Raw genomic sequence first — 19,420 nt, forward strand, 5'->3', positions numbered from 1 at the left:
CACACCCTGATAATTTTTTTTTTAATATAAACGAGGTCTTGCTGTGTCGTCCAGTCTGGTCTTGAACTCAAGTGATCCTCCCACCTTGGCCTCCCAAAGTGCTGGATTACAGGCGTGAGCCACCAAACCCAGCCACCAATTTTACTTTAGGTAAACTTTTATTTTCAAGCTTTTGTTGATGTTACAAGTGTAAATCTCTGTTTTATAAAATGTTCTATAACCACTATTCCTTGTAAGCTATTTAAAATAAATTTTAAAGTCTTTCAAGTAAACACCAATATTGTGATTTTGATCCTCACTTACGAAGTCCCTATTTGAGAACCTCCCTACTAAAATGTATTTGTAACCCCAAAATCATCACATGCGGTCATTTTCAGACATGCACAGAGTAGTGAATGAGCTAAGTTGCCTGACCCGCACGTTCCTGATGGAGGCTGAAGGACGGGATGCCCTGCCTTGTTTCCTCTCCCACTACAAGCAAGTGTCCTTTCATAGTCTCTTCAGTACCATGTTCTTTGCATTTCTGCACTTTTTGTTGGCAATTTCACTATTTAAAATGGCCCTCAGGTGTGGCAAAATATTGCCTACTGCTCTAAGGGCAAGGCTGTGATGTGCCTCATGGACTAAGTGTCTGTTAGATCAGCTTCACTCAGGCATGAGTGATGGTGTTGGCTGTGAGTTCAGTGTTTTACTATGCCAGAGAATCAGTAGGTCCTGTAGGTCCTGGAACCTAAAGCTGGGTTGTTGAAACTGCCACTCCTAAAGTACTTCAGTAATAAGCTGTTCTTTTCCCAATGCTAACGTGCAAAGCGGGGATGCTCGCTTTTAGGTGTAAAAAGAAATCTCTGTTGCCATCATTTTAATTGTCTGAAGGCATTCCTCTGATAGATGGGCTTAGTTCATTACTTCCTCTAAGCAAACATTGTTAAACATTTCTTTTGTAAGAAAAACTAAGACAATTTATTATAAATCTTTAGTACTGCTCTTTCTCCAGGGTTTTAAGACTGGAACTTGTACTTATCTTAAAATCACAGGCTTGGTTTCCTTTAACTTTTTCAAAGTGTTAGAGAGTAATTCCTGTTGAACAGATTATCTCCCTGTAAATATGCTTTGAAAATACCTCAGTAAAAGGAATTTCTCATGATTTCTTAAAGTAAAAAATACATCAGATAACAGTTGATAAAAAGAACTTTAATGGAAGGCACTGTTGTCCAAAATCACATAAAGGGTAAGAGCCCACGCGGTACCACCTTGCTCTCCTACTTCTCAAACCCACATCCACCGCCCAGACAGGAGGGTGCAGACCCCACAGGAAATTACCTCCCAGAGCACTGACTGATATTTTTCCTTAAAACAAAAAAATGGCTGTCTCAGACTAGTAACAGAACATCATCTTAAGAGAAAAAAAAAAAACAACGATACCAGCTATTACAGCCTGGTAATAGAAGCAGCTTTCTAAGAGTTCCCAAGTTTATAAGAGGCCCAAGAAATGCACTTATTCTGTTGTCTATTAAGCCTCCATGACAAGGAGAAAGTTATAAGTAAATCCTTGGTTTATCAGGAGTTAACAGCTATGTGCCTCATGAGGCGTTAAGAGCTGTGTGCATAAGCAGGTTAAAGAACCAAACTCCTGTTTGCCTCTTGATGGTTCAGAAACATTCAGCTGCTTTCACCTCTAGGACAAATGCTTAAGAATTTACTGTCATCAACATTGGAACTTCACGAAAACAGGATTCCTGGTTCATCAGAAGCCTGTATTAATGAAAAATGGATTTTGTTCTTTAGTGCTTAAAAAAAAAAACTCATCTACTTTTTTGCAGAACTTTTTTTGGGATAGCCATTCCTCCTATGGATAGTCATCAGCAAGACACCTAAAAGACATGTTTTCCCCAGTTCTTATAAAAAATTCATCTCACGGAAAAAGTCATCCAAGAAAACAAAACTTTGCTTTAAGTAGATAAAGTACTGTTTATATGCATTAGACCAAGCAACCCACTCAGGGTTTTAACGGTGTAAAAACTAAATCACAGTACAGCTGAACAGTGAATGGATGGGATGGTTCTGATGAGGTATTATTTTGACATTTTGGTCTCAGAAGGTGTTTCCCCAGTATCCAATGTCTTCAACAACCGGAAAAGACCAGCAGCTTCTCGTATCCTACTGAATTCAATACAGAATGCCTGCACTTCTATAAACAAATCCTGTACATTAATAATTTTGTTACGGATCAAGGATTGGAGAAACACACACACAAGACGCACCAACCGATTCTGAAAAAGGAAAAAAAAACGAATGTTAGTGTGCTCATTTTCCTGGCAGGCATTTATAAAATTTACAAAAATTTATATTACCTGCATATATTTATCCTTAATCTGTTCACAAGTAGAGATGCAATTTGATATATAAAGGTGAATAAATTCAGGAGGTAGATCAACAGCTGTAGTTAGTCTGTTTCATAAAAGAAAATTTGGGCCATTAATTTCATTTGCTAACATTGAAAAACACTGTTAGCCATAAAATAACAAAATTTGCTTTGGTCATCTGGTGGAATTTTCTGACATATCCAATTCCCTAGTTTTAAATATACTTGGGCAAGTTAACCTAAGAGCCATACCTACTTACTCATAAATAACACTTTTTAAAATGTCTCTACTTAGCATTTACATATCGCAATTATTTTTTTGAGCCCTGTCCCTGAGTATTCTTGGTTAAATCATAAGTCATGGTCTGTTATTGGAATTTAGAGTCATAATAAAAGCCAAAGCCAGTATTTTCCAAAGGATTACATGGAATGTTTTATGGAGAAAAACGAGTGGGGTGGGAACAGGAATTCTATACTCAAAAAGTATAAATTTCCAAAAGAAGATTAATATATGCTGCCTTTTCTAAACTTATCAGACCTCAACACTTTTTTCAGTAAGGCATGAGGAGGTAGTGCTCCAAGGACACTGTCATGAGCTGCTGCAGTCTCGAGATTTGTGTGTCGCCAACAAACGTGTTTCACACTTAAGGACGATGCACTACGATAGGTATCGGGAGAAAACAAACAGGACCTTGTTTGAATTCCATGATACTGAGCAGATAGAATCACATTGATAAAAAGATGTGGTGATTCTGCATCTTGGACTCAGGGCCAAATGTCTGGTAGGGACAAGAACAGCTTTAAGAATATGGTGAAAGGGAAGTGAACATTCAGCGTGGTTAATCCGGAGGACCTGCACAGAACTGGGCCACTGAAAAGAGTAAGTCTTCACTCAGTAGGGGAAAGACTGGAACAAGGAGGGGGGGATGTGCAGCAGCACATTTTCAACAAGCAGCTAGCCGGTTTTGCCAGTGACCAAGGTTAAAGTTAAAAATTAATTTGGAAACCTCACACTTCTCCCTCTCCTACCGCTAAAAGAACACACTCTCCTTGTATGTACATATTTCCACTCCCTCGGCTTCCAGCTGGGCTTTTTCTCCCCCAATAGTTGATGAAAAAAGGACACATTCTGTAGTTCAGTTTCACATAGATTTTTCAAAAATCCCCAACTTACAAACAGGTGTTCAAAAACTATGCTCTCACTGAAGTTTAGTTGCTTGGCACTCAGAATGGATTTCCCCATATAGGAGGACCATATAATTTATCATCCAAAACAGGATACCATGTGAAAGGGAGCTCAGGATGCAAAGCCTCCACCAGGACTCTCAGGCACACCTGAACCTCTGGCCACCCTGCACATAAACAACTTAAGCCCTCCAGCCCATCTAATTCACAATTTACCTAAAAGATATTTGTAAGGAAAATACTATAAAATGCAAACACTGTACAGCACACATCAAGAAGGGAAGACGTTCTGTTTTCCTGACAAGGATGGCAGGGTCAGGAGACGGGGTCAGAAAGGCCGGGAGAAGAGCACAAGGAAGCTAGGACGGCATTCCTAGGATTCTCAGCTCTTAAGGTCCATATTTTTCCACACTTAACAGCTGTTGGTCACTAAGAAAAAATAGTATCTATATTTGTACAGGGATAAAGAAGATATGACTATGTATAGGGAAATAAATTTCAGCAATTGGCTGGCACAGTGGCTCACGCCTGTAATCCTTGCACTTTGGGAGGCTGAGGTGGGCAGATTACTTGAGGTCAGGAGTTCGAGACCCACCTGACCAACATAGTGAAACCCTGTCTCTACTAAAAATACAAAAATTAGTCGGGTGTGGTAGCACACACCTGTAATCCCAGCTACTAGGGAGGCTAAGACAGGAGAATTGCTTGAACCCAGGGGGTGGAGGTTGCAGTGAGCTGAGATCGTGCCACTGCACTCTAGCCCGGACAACAGAGTGAAACTCCCTCTCAAAAAAATAAATAAAATAAATTTCAGCAATTAAGTTTCATTTATGCTTCTACTAACACTAAATATGTTTGAAATCCTACCCTCAGTTCTTATTAATGCATGCTAAATTTACATGTAGTGAATGCTAAGGGTTAGATTATTTCTTTAATAGTTAATCTTACGCCAATAATACCAAGACAAAAATCTGTTACAATTTTTCTTTCCTGGCCATCTAATCTGTATCTATCCCCACACATTTGATCAAATCTAGAAACTTACCGATTTACAACTTCCATTGAATGTAAAGACATGTCCATATTGACCAGGACAGAGAAATACTCAGTGATCTGGCTTGACTGCATTAATTTCAGCAACATTTCTATAGCGACTAAAGGGTTGTTTTCCACAAGGTCAGGAAGTTTGGCTGGGGTGAGGCCGATATGGTAGACAAGTTTGGGGTCTTTTTCCAACTCACCAAGGAGCTAAATACACCAGATTTTTAAAGAGAGAGAGAGAGAAAGAGGGTCTTGAGTCAATTATTTTTCCCATGTATATGAAATAAGCATTTTATACAAAAAGCTACAAAACTATCTGCATTGAACCAACTTCATAAATTTCTTCCTTCAAACCCATGATGTCTTGACATTTCTAAATTTACATTTTAATTTTGAACAAACTAAGATGCAAACACATCTAAGACAGTTTATAAATAATGCTAGTGATTCCTATTCCTGGACATCAAACCAGACTCCATACTGTCTGGTCAGATAAAATACTGTCTGGTTGTAACAATGTCAAGTCCTTTGCAGGTTTTTTTTCTGTCATCTGTTGTAACTAAAAATAATCTTAATGACCAACTAGTTCTCCCAAGAAACAGTCCTGCCCCACCCCACCCAGGTGGAGACCAGAAATACCTGAGAAGGGGGCGGAGTGGGAAGCCGGAGTGGGAAGCAGGACAGCTGACCTGCTACATCAGTTTGCAGAACTTTACAGTTCAAGTCACACCCACACTTTGTAATTCAAACAGGTATCCTCAAAAGACTTTTTCTACCAAATAAGCACTTCCTCTTTAAATGTCCTATGCTTTTTTTTTCCGTCTACTTCTGTGTTCCACAGTGGACTGTGTTTTCAGGATGGTCTCGCGAGCAAAGTGAACTACAGACATCGCTATTATTTCATTTTGAAAATGGTATTTTTGGTGGCAAACTTGATAGGAGAGATCATCTCCTAAAAAGTTCTAACTCAAAAGTGTGCCAACTGGATAAAATTCACCAACCAGTACAAGAGTGGCCTTGCCTTTCCTGAAGAGAGTCATCCAGTCTCGCACTCGGGCAGTGGGGGCTACTTTAATCTCAAATCCACCACGATCCAGCTGTGTGATGGGGGCACGTTCCCCTTCCCAGTCTTGTTTTCCTCCCTACAGCCTGTCAGTAACTCCACTTTCCATCACAAGCATTACCGTCAGCTCAAACATAACCATTGTGTAAAGTGTCCCACTGTACACAGCAGTGACACCCCCACTACCCCACCTCTCCCAGGGACACACTGATCACAAAGAAGTTAGAACATTTTTGCCATCAGACTTCTTGCCTCACGACAGCAAAATTACCAAAGAGTAGAACAAAGCTTCAGAGACCCAAAAACCTTTGCAACTTCCTACTGCTGACTCACAGTGACAGGATTAGTTTATTGCTTACCACTTTCCAAAAAACAAAAATAAACTCTTGTTGGATTAAAGATAAGAAAACGCTCACAATGGCCAGGTGCAGTGGCTCACACCTGTAATCCCAGCACTTTGGGAGGCCAAGGCTGGCAGATCACTTGAAGCCAGACCAGCCTGGCCAACAATGGCAAAACCCCATCTCTAATAAAAATACAAAAATTAGCCGGGTATGGTGGTGCATGTCTGTAGTCTCAGCTGCTGGGGGCGCTGAGGCACGAGAATCACTTAAACTCGGGAGGCAGAGGCTGCAGGGAGCCGAGATCGTGCCACTGCACTCCACCCTGGGCAACCGAGTGAGACTCTGTCTCAAAAACGAATTTTTTTAATTAAAAATAAAAAGATAAAATGCTTACAATCAATACACACCTGTGTTTGTTGGGGAGAGGATAAGGGGCTTTTGAAGGCTTTGGCCATTATTCGCTTGATCTCCACACCAGTGCTATTCTTAACACACATCGATTTATCCCACTGGATCGCGTGGTCAGGCTCCGTGGGATTTAGCCAAGCCAGTTCATCCTCACAAATGTGGAGTGGAGGCGGTGGACGAATAAACTCGGGTCGAAAATGGCCTGTAATGAGAGCAGTGACAGTTGCTCCTATCAGGAAGCTAACATCTCTACACATCTCACACATTTCACTTAATAAAGTACGCAAAGAAATCTCTTGATGACATGACTAAAACTCTCATACTTCAAAATCAGAAGCAGGAATGACATAGGAAGTCAGGGTTTCAGTCAGAAAGCAAACAAGACAATGAAAGAACACTATACCAGCATGACGCCAGAGAACAATCTATTCACTTTCGGAGAAGTGAGGAAAGCCTGGCCGTGGTCTGCCCATGCTGCACTTGAGCATGACCACTCAACAGCAAAAGGGCACGACTGCTAAACGGGTGAAGTCTTTTGATGAAAAAATTAAATACTGTGTCCTCACACATCCTATTCTTAGTTACCACTATTTGTTCAGCTGCCACTACGATTTGTACTAGTTTTATCTTTGCATCTTATAACTGAAGTAACAAATTACGTGGCGATGAAACAGCAGGAGGAAAAGTATGGTTGCCTTTTGATATTTCGAAAGGAATGTGGAAACCGTCACGAATCCCTAAATTCACAAATACTATATTCATTTCCAGAAAACAAAAGTACAAAAGGAAAATGAAGTGGTTCAACTCAACTATTTTATAAAACAAGATTCATCCCTGAGTTAGGCCGGGCGCGGTGGCTCACGCTTGTAATCCCAGCACTTTGGGAGGCCGAGGCGGGCGGATCACGAGGTCAGGAGATCGAGACCACGGTGAAACCCTGTCTCTACTAAAAATACAAAAAATTAGCTGGGCGTGGTGGCAGGCGCCTGTAGTCCCAGCTACTCGGAGAGGCTGAGGCAGGAGAATGGCATGAACCCGGGAGGCGGAGCTTGCAGTGAGCCGAGATTGCGCCACTGCACTCCAGCCTGGGTGAGAGAGTGAGACTCCGTCTCAAAAAAAAAAAAAAAAAAGATTCATCCCTGAGTTACAAACCCACTGAAATAAACGCTGGCTACGACTTCTGCTGAACCAATTTCACATCTCACATGGTTTCCACATAGGGCAGGAGTGGCTCATTCCTGTCATGGATCCTAGCCCTGCCAAATTTGAGAGTCTACTGTTGAGTTTATAGAAAATATCTATTTTTTAGTTAAAAATCATCACTTTATCTTAAACATCTCCACTGCCTCTTCACTCACCTCACCAGGACTAGCATCTGAATCTCCCTTCAACCACTTACAAAAATAAAGTTTTCAACAATTTATGAGAAGTACTACTTATGTGATAAAGAGAGAGTTCTTGCGAGGTGGGGACACCTGGTGTTTGGCTAGACCCACTTATTATGACTGATCTGCTTTTCACATATCTTCCTGGTGACCTATGCAATTTAGAGTTGTGCCCAAGCAAATATAAGAAAGAAGCCATTACATGCCATGGACATTTCAGTCACACTTGTGACTAGTGGATACTTCAAATATTAAACCTATGTACGCCAAAGATCTACTGTAAACCAAATGGTACAAAAGTCACTGTGTGAACTTCAAACTCATGGTGATACTACACTATCATCTGGTAAACAAGTTCTCATTCCAAAGCAGAAAGCTTGCCTTCATAATTCAAAGCACACAGAAGCCTATAAAATAGATGCCAGGTAGAGTGGTGCATGCCTGTAATTCCAACTACATGGGAGTCTGAGGTAGGAGGATCCCCTGAGGCTCAAGGGATCGAGTCCAACCTGGACATTATAGCAAGACTCCATCTCTTAAAGAAACCCCCCCAAAAATGCAGCTACAAGTGTTTTCTTCGAATTAAATTAGGAGCTTATAAGAAAAACTTTAAAATGGAAAAGGAAATGATAGCGATAAGATTACTTAAGAGGTATAAAACAAAAAGATAGTGAGCTGCGACGAAAAGACTCATTTCAGTAAAATCAGAATCTGTATTTTTTTTTTAAATTTTTTAGTTTTTTTCCTTTTTGAGACAGAATCTCACTCTGTCACCCAGGCTGGAGTGCAGTGGTTCGATCTCGGCTCACTGCAACTTCTGCCTCCCAGGTTCCAGCAATTCTCCTGACTCAGCCTCCCGAATAGCTGGGACTACAGGCGCTTACCACTACACTCGGCTAATTTTTGTATTTTTAATAGAGATGGGGTTTCGTCTCCTTTCAACTCCTGACCTCAAGTGATCCACCTGCCTCAGCCTCCCAAAATGCTGGGATTACAGGTGTGAGCCACCACGCCCAGCCTGTATCTTTAGGTATGCACAGGATAGACGTGCAACAAACAACTTGGCATGCATTTTTCTTAAAGAACTGTCACTGAACATCTCTACTATGTTCCAGACACTCACTACACTAGAAAGATTCACACTAAATTACAATTTAAGTCATAATAAAAATAAGATGATGTCTCAAAAACTGAAAAGTCCTAGAGGATCCTGCTGACAGAATAAAACCAAAAGTATAAATTAATTTATATATACCTACTTTCAATAGGTGGCTTTGGTCCACTGACTAAAGCTTCTGTGATCTGAGAGGCAACTGAGCTGTCAAATCCAGAATTAGAAGAATCCGGGTCTGGGTCACTGAGAATACTGGGGAAGCTCGCTTTGCTTTGCGTTGGCAATTCAGATTGGCGTTCTGGAAGTAGGAGACATTTTAAAATTATGGACATCATGAGGAGAGTGAAAAGACAAGCTACTAACTGAGGCAAGCTATCTGTAACAGAGAAAAAACAAAGGGCCAGATTCAGAGAGACAGTAAGAGAGAGAGAATGTGTGTGTGTCTATACGTACAGCAGGTCCTCACTTAACGTTGTTGAAAGGTTCTTGGAATCTGCCACTAAGTGAAATAATGTATAACAAAACAATTATTTTTATCAATGTTATAATAAAACAATGTTGATGAAACAGTGTTATTCAAGGACCTGCTGTACATCACTTCACTTAAATCTGCAGTTTCCAACAACCTGTCAGTGATGTTAAGTGAGGACTTACCGTACATATATTTTTAAATCAATGTTTTAAAAAAAGAAAGAACCCGCCAGGCGCGGTGGCTCATGCCTGTAATCCCAGCACTTTGGGAGGCCGAGGCGGGTGGATCACGAGGTCAGGAGATCAAGACCATCCTGGCTAACACGGTGAAACCCTGTCTCTACTAAAAAAATACAAAAAATTAGCCGGGCGTGGTAGCAGGCGCCTGTAGTCCCAGCTACTCGGGAGGCTGAGGCAGGAGAATGGCATGAACCCAGGAGGCGGAGCTTGCAGTGAGCCAAGATCGTGCCACTGCACTCCAGCCTGGGTGACAGAGCGAGACTCCATCTCAAAAAAAAAAAAAAGGAACGAACCCAACAGGAAAAAATGGACTAGTAACTTTAATAAGGATTTTATTTAAAAAGCTTGAATGGCCAAAAAAAATCTGAAAAGATGTTTAATCCCATTAGGAACTAGGGAAAATCCAGTTAAAACAAAAGATACTATAACATACCCATCAGATTGGCAAAAATGTATAAACTTGACATTATCAAATGCGGAAGAGGATGTAAGGTAACTTGCACGGTGCTACAGGAATGAAAAATGGCAAAGCAACTTTGGAAAATAACTTGACATTTCCTTATAATGTTTACATGTGCATTTCTTTCCATCTAGGAGACACACTTTCACACGCGCCCCAGAATAATGTGCAAGAATGTTCACAGCAGTATTATGTCCATCAACAGCAGAATGGACACAGAACTTGGTACTCCACAGTGTAAAGGTACCACAGCAGCAATGAAGGGCAGCCACTGCAGTTACACGCCATCAGCATGGACTCATCTGTCAACCCTCAACAGAAGGCAGGCACAAGAGAATAAATGCAGTACGATTCCACATGTATAAAGTTCAAGGGCATGCAAAGTGAAACTATAGGCAGGCACAGGAGGGAAGCAAATTGAGGATGATTATCACAAAGATCAGGTTAGTGATGAGGCAGCCACTGGGAGAAACAGGGAGCCTGTAGGCTCTGAAAGAATTCTTTCTTAACTTGGATGGCAGGTTGCTCCAGGTTCACTTAAATTCCTTTAAAAAGTGAATGCATGTTTTACTTCAGATTGTGTAATTTTAAAAACACGGGGCTAAATTCCTGATTAAAGAACTATACAAATCAATAAAAGACCATCAACCCAATGGAAAAATGGCCAGAGATACATGAAAAGACGCCTTAGACATATAGCATCTTTTCTCATTCACTTATTAAGAGAAATGCTCACTAAAATTGTCCTGCAACGCCATTTAAAAAAATCTCAGATTGTTGAAGTACAAAAAGTTAGATAACATACTATCAACCGAAATGTGGAAAAAAAAAAGATAAATTGGCCAGTTGCATGGTAAACTAGTAAGTGGCAGGTGTTTGTCAGGAATAAATCATAAAGAAAAACAAAACCTCTGAAATGAAAACTCATTGTTAGGGTAAAACTTCACCCCTTGCAGTCACTTACGTTTAACTTGTGTGCTTGTTTTTTTAAAGTTAAGAAAACACAAACTGCATCACCCAAAAATACACCTTTGGTCCACGGATGCCACTGTAAGACATCTGAATTTTAGGCCTCCAGAGAGAAGATCTGGGTGGCTAGCTCCAGAGTGGAGAGGCATGCTTGCTTTTTCTTTACACGTGTGAAGAGGAATTGATCCGGACATCTGCAATCTGGGTAGAGGACGGCAGGCAGCAAGCTTAGCCACTCGGCCAGGCTTCTCAGCCCTTACTCTAGACATGTGATCCTTCCTCCACGTGATAAACTTCACAACTTTCTTACGGCTGACTCAAGGCATCCCAAGTTAAAAGGAAGGTCAGATGTGATTCTCACTTTATTATGATAAAAAAAACTAAATACTATAAATAAATATTATAATAAATACTAAGCTAGAACCATCAGAATACATCACTTCTGTATCCAGTTTTCAAAGTATCTTTGGTGTTTGTCAGGAATAAAAGTAATCATTTTATTTCTATTAAATTATATCTGGCACTAGTGGCTAGGACTTTTGTACTGATTAGTACAACCTTAAAAAGTCGTAAAAAGATTTCTTTCGGTTTCAGAACATAACCATTGTTACATTGTTCTTGTCTCTGCTTTTGTAACAGGGTCTTACTCTGTTGCCCAGGCTGGAGTGCAGTGGTGCAATCATGGCTCATTGCAGCCTTGACCTCCCAGGATCAAGCGATCCTCTTATATCAGCCTCCTGGGTAGCTGGAACCACAAGTGCACACACCACCACACCCAGCTAATTTTTTTTTTTAAGTTACTTTTGTAGAGACAGAGTCTCCCTATGTTGCCCAGGCTGGTTTTAAACTCCTGGGCTCAAGTGATTCTCATGCCTCAGCCTCCCAAACTGCTGGGATTACAGGTATGCGCCATTGTGCCTGGCCCCATTGTTATATTGTTAATACCCAATAGTTTAAAGGTTCACAATGTTGCAAAGGAAAAGCTGTTTACTGCAACATGTCACCTTATATCAGAAGCCAAATGTCACAGGTTTATGAAGTCTAAGAAGGATGGGGCATTGTCAAAATTAATACTTCAGCTTACTTAATTACAAAGTCAAGGGTTCACAAACCCAGCTACATATTACAATTTCCCTGTTGAGTTGCTCTCAAGTGAGAAAATGAATGCTCACAGCAGGCAAGCCCAAAGTGCCTCCTCTACTCCTTCAGAACTCAGAGAACCTCTCTCTGACCACCAGTTCTCCTTCTCCTATTATTTTCTGTCAGGACACACTGTTTACTTCAAGAGCACTCATTCATTTGCTTACATGTTTAACACAGAATGTGCCAGAACAATCCTGAACAAGAACAAAGTTGAAAGTCTCATACCTCCTGATTTCAAAACTTAGTACAAAGCTATAGTAATCAAAACAGTGTGGTACTGGCAGAAAGACAGACATATAGACGAATGGAACAGAAAGCCCAGAAATAGAAAGCCCTTGCATATATGGGCAAATGATTTTCAACAAGGATGCCAACAGAACATTGGGTTTTGGCTATTCAGCGTCACCTGAGACAGGTCTCACGATATCGTGCAGGCTGGAGTGCAGTGGCGCAATCACAGCTCACTGCAGCCTCGATCTCCCAGGCTCAACTGATTCTCCCACTTAAGCCTCCCAAGTAGTTGAGACCACAGGCATGCACCACCACGCCCGGCTACGTTTTTAATTATTTGTAGAGACAAAGTTTCCTTATGTTGCTCAGGCTAGTCTTGAACTCCTGCCCTCAAACGATCCTCCCACTTTGGCCTCTCCCAAAGATCACAGGCATGAGCTACTACGCCAGCCTTTCTTCAGTTTAAAGGTGGATTTTTCTTTTTTTGAGACAGACTCTTGCCCTGTCACCCAGGCTGAAGTGCAGTTGCATAATCTCAGCTCACTGCAACCTCCGCCTCCCAGGTTCAAGTGATTCTCGTGCCTCAGCCTCCCAATTACAGGTGTGAGCCACCGTGACTGGCCGGATTTTTCTATTTCTGCAAAAAGCACTGTTGGAATTTTGACAGGAATTGTGCCAAATCTGTTGATTGTTTTGGGTAGTATTGACACTTTAACAAATATTAAGTCTTCCAATCAGAACTTTAAAAAAAAAAAAACCCACTAAATTTTATCCAGCTTTCTTCTAAAACAGAAAAAGCAATCAATTCAATTGAAAACTCCAAATGAATTTACATGCTATTAGCATCCAAAAATAAAGAGTTCCATTTATTTATTTATTTATTTATTGAGATGGAGTCTCGCTGTAGCCCAGACTGGAGTGCAGTGGTGCGTTCTCAGCTCACTGCAACCTCCACCTCCCGGGTTCAAGATATTCTCCTGTCTCAGCCTCCTGAGTAGCTGGGATTACAGGCGTGCACCACCATGTCTGGCTAATTTTTTGTATATTTAGTAGAGACAGGGTTTCACCATGCTGGCCAGGCTAGTCTCAAACTCCTGACCTCAAATGATCTGCCCACCTCAACCTCCCAAAGTGCTGGGATTACAGGTGTGAGCCACCGTGCCCAGCCAAGACTTCCATTTAAGATCCAGTACTAAAACTACTTTTTAAAATGGATGATACTAACCTTTTAGCAGTTAGAAAAAACATCATTTTAGTAGAGTCCTCAACAAGACAGGCCTAATATTACCACACAGAAATGCCCAAACCACTGATTCCTCCTTACCGGCCAAGGCTAACTGAAGCCCACTAATGTCCACAGACTGGCCCATGTTTCCAACATCCATCAGTGCAATCTGGCGAGGCGTCTTTTTGAAGAGTTCCCGTGGGGGTGCCAGCATCAGCTGGGAAAGAAAAAACTTTTCTGGTGGAGTTATAGGAGGTAAAAATCCTGCAAACAAAAATGTATAACGATTTCTCCAATGGTTACTTTTAAAAATCAACTTGAATCTGGTAAAATCAGTACTTGCTACTTGCCACTTCAAGCCACATAGTTTTAAGAACTAAATTATGATTAAGTTTCAGTCAACCAAATATATACATTTACAAACTATGTAATTAAATATGTCATTTGAAATTCTATGATCTGTGGCCCTATCAATGAAACTTAAGGTTTTTGTACCTGTTAATTGTAAGAGTTAAAGAAAGAGGAAAGAAACACAAAACACAGCCTGGCAGTCAAAGACAGGTTTTCTTTAGTTAAAACATCGGCCAGGAGTGCCTCTCAGGTTTTAATTAAAGAAAATCTGTCTTTGACTGCCAAGCTGCGTTTTGTGGTTTTTTGTTTGTTTGTTTTTGAGATTAAGTCTCACTCTTGTCTCCCAGGCTGGAGTATGATGGCATGATCTTGGCTCACTGCAACCTCCGCCTCCCAGGCTCAAGAGATTCTCCTGCCTCAGCCTCCCAAGTATCTGGGATTACAGGCACCTGCCACCATGCCCAGCTAATGTTTGTATTTTTAGTAGAGTCAGGGTTTCACCATGTTGGCCAGGCTGGTCTTGAACTCCTGACCTCAGGTGATCCGCTCGCCTCAGCCTCCCAAAGTGCTGGGATTATAGGCGTGAGCCACCGTGCCCCACCTGGTGTTTGTTTCCTCTTTAACTCTTACATTAGTAACTTCATTTTCTTTTTTTTTTTTTTCTTTTGAGATGGAATCTCACTCTGTTGCCCAGGCTGGAGTGCAGTGGTGCAATCTCCGCTCACTGCAAGCTGTGCCTTCTGGGTTCACGCCATTCTCCTGCCTCTGGCTCCCGAGTAGCTGGGACTACAGGCGCCTGCCACCACGCCCAGCTAATTTTTTGTACTTTTTAGTAGAGACGGGGTTTCACCGTGTTAGACAGGATGGTCTCGATCTCCTGACCTTGTGATCCACCCGCCTCGGCCTCCCAAAGTGCTGGGATTACAGGTGTGAGTCACCGCGCCTGGCCCAATAACTTCATTTTCTAAAGTGCCTCAATTCCTGCAAAGGCTAAAGCTTATATATGCAAGCAAAAACAGACAACACTATAGTGCTCGGAAATGCTTTTCTTTCTTCTCTGTTTCCACTGTGTAGAAATTGAATAAATAGAAGAGCAACCAGCAGCAATCCTGATTCAACACATGATGCAGCTACAAATTCCCACAAGGCTGAATGTTCCTTCCCTTTTGTCCCATGTCCAATTGCTCATGAAGCCTCATCTCTCCCACTGCAGCAATGTCACCAGGCTGCATTCCCTCAGCTCTAGTCCCCACTCCTCTCTTGCTGGGACTACTCTTGCCCCCTCTACTGACTTCCCCAGCTCCCAGTTTTGACCCCTGCTCACCCACCACCCATAGTCCACACTTCCTCTTACCATTTAGTTATATCTCTAGAGTACAAATCTGATCACATTACTTAACCTGTTTACACAGAATTAAACCCAGATTTCTACACCATGACAAGACCCTTCATAATCTGCTCCCACCGCACCTTCCTAATCTCACTTCTTGACCTTCTCTCTCATCCATGTACCCTACACCCCAGTTGCACAAAATCCCTCAACTTCTACACCTCCCCCCCTTTTTTTTTGAGGCAGTCTTACTCTGTTGCCCAGGCTGGAATGCAGTGGCACGATCTCAGCTCACTACAGCCTCCGCCTCCCAGGTTCAAGCAATTCTCCTGCCTCAGACTCCTGAGTGCTGGGATTACAGGAGTGCACCATCATGCCGGACTAATTTTTGTATTTTGGGTAGAGATGGGGTTTGGTCATGTTGGCCAGGCTGGCTTCGAACTCCTGGCCTCAAGTGATCTGCCTGACCTGGCCTCCCAAAGTGCTGGGATTGCAGGCATGAGCTACCGCACCTGGCCTTACACCCAGTTTTTTAATAATACCTGGCAGAGCCACTCCTGCCCTCCCACCTGCATCCGTAGTCAATATCCAGCAAAAAATACCACTCCTGAGAATTTCTCCGGCTCCACAGGTGGTCGTTCCTTCCTCTGAACTACCCAGCATTACACAATCGCAGCCCTGCCTCTGTTCAGAGTCATCTGAAAAGCATTCTGAAGACATACCCACTAAATGTCTTACCCTAAACATACAGTATCAGCAGCTCTGGGAGTGGAGTGTTGACACTGGTATTTTCTCTTCTATGTTATCTACACACCATCCCTACTTTAATAATGGTATAATAGTGGATAACACTCACAGGTACTCTTATTCTTTGGAACAACTCTACCAGCTGGGAATTGTTACTATTTGCATTTTACAGATGAGGAATCTGAGGCACAAAACAGTTAAATATAATCCATCCAGGGATTCCTTCTCTGGCGACTGCCATCCCACCCATGGCAAATCTGTGTGTACAATGCGGTCTATGGACTAGGTGTGGGTTTAGATTCACTGTACCTGAAAATGACATTATATAAGTCACGGTTCCTTTGCCTCACTTGTTCTTCAGAATTCAAAGGGCCCTCTGACCTAAATCCCACAGTGTCCCAATCCTCTAATACAAGCACCCTAGGGTGGTTGTCTGTGTATGTGTGTGTGTGTTTAGCAGCTGTCACCCTAACTCACTGCAGCCTCAAACTCCTAGGCTCAAGTGATCCTCCTGCCTCAACCTCCTGAGCAGCTGGGACTACAGGTGTGAGCCACCCCATGCCCAGCAATTTATTTAATTTTTTGTAAAAACAGGGTCTTACTACGTTGCCCAGGATGGTTTCAAACTCCTGGCCTCAAGCAATGCCCACCCCCCAACTCCACCACTTCGGCCTCCAAAAGTGCTGGGATCATAGGCGTGAGCCACCTAGCCAGGCCTAGGTGGTGAGTTTTGACCACAAACCTGTGTTACATTCACTTTCTGGGCAGTCACAAGCTTCTTAGAAGCAGGTTAAGTACCTGTACCCTAAAGGCATCTCAGGCCAATACAAAGGGTTGCCCTTCTTAGATAACGGCACTACAGGATACCTATCAGAAGATCCTGATGGGGTGCCCGGCAGGAACACTAACTAGAAATGCGGCCCTCCTGTACCATAAAAACAAACTCCTGGTGTTACTTCAAAATCTACTGCCTTAGCCTTGACTCACTGTATAGCAGGCCCTACCTATACTGGTTAAGGAATGTAAGATCAAGCTGTTTCCTATCTCTATGTGCTTCCTCCACTACACTGGTCCCTAAATCCTTCAGGTCCCCTTGTCACCATGCCATTTTTCTTGTTTTCTGACTGCAAGTCTTCTTCCAAAGCAAATCCACATAAAGCGTCCTCTGCTTGAGCTTAAAAACAAACAAACAAAAAATGCAGCCTCGCACCTAACCTACTCGTTTGATCTCAGCAATGCCACACAATGGTAAATACATTTTACATAATGTATACCACGCATGCACTTTACATAATGTCCAGTAAGTCATGTGTTTCTAACCGCGAGATCATCAATTTGAGACTTTCTATCCTCTGTCCCCATCCCAAACAGGCTAAGGAAGGCGGCTGCAAAGTCTTTAATGGTGTTTCATGTGTATTTCCGCCCACCAACTTCTTCAGCTTCTTAATACTGATTTCCATGTACTCCTTTGAGACTAAAAACCGGGGACAGATCCAGTCTCATCATTGGTTTTAACTTCACACACCACAGACGGGTTTTCGAATAACGAACCGTATTTGAGACACTAAACATGTCAAGACCTACACTGAGCTGTATGATGTGATGGGGTGTACAGAGAAATCATTTTCGGCGTCAGGAACTTGCAATTAAGCTACCACCTCTCCATTCTTTAGAGTTAAGGCGGGGAGGGAGTGAGGGGCGTGGGAACGCAGAGGGAGGCGGAAAAAGAGGATGATCATTTCACAGGAATAATTTCCCTTTCAGGTGAGTTCCCAGCAGCGCAGGTGGAAAGCTGCGGAATCTAACGCTATCCACACGGCACAGCTGGCTTCAGGAGGTACCTGAGAGCGGAGGGCGGTCGGGCTCCTGGCCGCCGCGGGCGGGCGGCGCGGGGTTGAGCAGGTGCGCGAAGCTGGCGGCGAAGGGGTTGGCGGCCAGCGGCTCGGTGCGGTACATCTCCCAGAGCAGGTAGAGCGCCGTGAGGCGCTGCGCCGCGCTGGGCAGCAGGTCGGGCTGCTGGAGCAGCATGACGAGCACCGAGCCCAGGCGGAAGTGGTCGGCCTTGCTGAAGTAGTGGTGGAAAGCGGTGGACAGGCCCTCGAAGGTGCTGCCGCCGCCCGCTTCCTCCGATATGATACTCAGCAGGCTCGAGAGCTCCTTCGGGGTCAAGCTCATCCTGCCCGCGGGGCCGCCCGGGCCTCTGCTCCCGGACCCGGGGCCGCTTGCTCCGCCTCTGCCGCCGCCGGAGCCCCCGAAGCCGCTCCTGGACGCCGACCCTGCCGCTTCCCGGGACCCTCTTTGCTCCGCGGCGGTGAGAAGCCGGCCAGACGCCGCGCTCGCCCCTCCGCCGGGCATCAACGTCGCTCCCCTTCCTCTCTTCCCGGCCCGAGGGGCCCTGGCGCCGGCTCGCTCCGTCCCCGCGGCCGTAAAGCGCGCTGTTACACGACAGCGTCGCAAACAAAACACGTCGGGGAAACCAGATCGCCGCGGAGAGGGACAGCGCCCAGCGAAACGGAGGCTGGTGGAGCGAAGCCAGGAAGAGGATGCGGAGACGCGGGGTAGGCGGGGCGAATTGGCAGGAAGCGGGGGCGTGGCCCGGGAGGGGAGGGGAGGGGAGGGGAGGGGAGGGGTCGGGCCGGCGGCCTTCAGGGTTAGGGCTGCGGAGGTCTTGCTGCAGGAGAGCCTGGGGTTCGCATGCGTTTGCGCAGCTGCGAGCTTATGCCGCCCTTTGGCGGTTCCCAGGACAGTTCTTGGTGCCAGACGGTCCCAGTAAATGCTGTCTACGTTATTATTTGGAAAAATGCACCTCAGATATTAACTATTTTCTTAATATAACATCCGTAAGTATTCGTCGTAAAAAGTATTGTAAATGCCGGACGGTCGTGGTGGCGCCTGCCTGTAATCCCAGCGCTTTGAGAGTCCTAGGCGGGAGGGTCGCTTGAGCCCGGGAGTCCCAGGCTGCAGTGAGCTGTGATCACCACTGCACTGCAGCCCAGGCGCTCTGTCTCAGAAACATTTTTTTTTAATATAGTAAATGCAAATAAAGATACCACGCATTTCTCATAACCATGGTTAATTTCTAGTCTTACACTCTTATTGCAGAAATGGAATCATACTGCACTATGAGCTTTTTTGTACATGGTTTTTTCTCTTAACACGATTTCGAGAACATGTTTCCAGTTAATATTCATTTACAAAATTGTTTGCTGTGCCACGTTTTACTTAGACTGCCCTAGGGCGCTTATCCTGGGCACTTAGCTGTGCATTAGAAACTCACAGGGAGACGTTACAAATACCTGATCCCTCCCTCAGAGATGCTGATTGAGATATTAATAAACCCCACCTCTTCAG

The 19,420-nt window shown here is 43.6% G+C and overlaps 1 protein-coding gene across 2 annotated transcripts; it reads right to left on the reverse strand.

The window, feature by feature from the left end:
* Positions 1-1,170: 1,170 nt before the first annotated feature.
* CNOT11 (CCR4-NOT transcription complex subunit 11) lies at positions 1,171-18,604 on the reverse strand. 2 transcript variants are annotated; one of them, XM_003274865.4, is made up of 7 exons: positions 17,911-18,604; positions 13,741-13,905; positions 9,048-9,200; positions 6,403-6,605; positions 4,593-4,795; positions 2,352-2,448; positions 1,171-2,270 (listed from the first exon to the last, which is right to left on the reverse strand). In XM_003274865.4, exons 1-7 carry the CDS (start codon positions 18,422-18,424, stop codon positions 2,073-2,075), a joined length of 1,533 nt encoding a protein of 510 aa, XP_003274913.1. In that variant the 5' UTR covers positions 18,425-18,604; the 3' UTR covers positions 1,171-2,072. The 2 variants fall into 2 exon arrangements, with proteins under 2 accessions (XP_003274913.1, XP_030683452.1); XM_030827592.1 differs by lacking the exon at positions 13,741-13,905.
* Between the last annotated feature and the right edge of the window lie 816 nt (positions 18,605-19,420).

Source organism: Nomascus leucogenys, chromosome 14 (assembly GCF_006542625.1).
Source record: "Nomascus leucogenys isolate Asia chromosome 14, Asia_NLE_v1, whole genome shotgun sequence".
NCBI lineage: Eukaryota > Metazoa > Chordata > Mammalia > Primates > Hylobatidae > Nomascus > Nomascus leucogenys.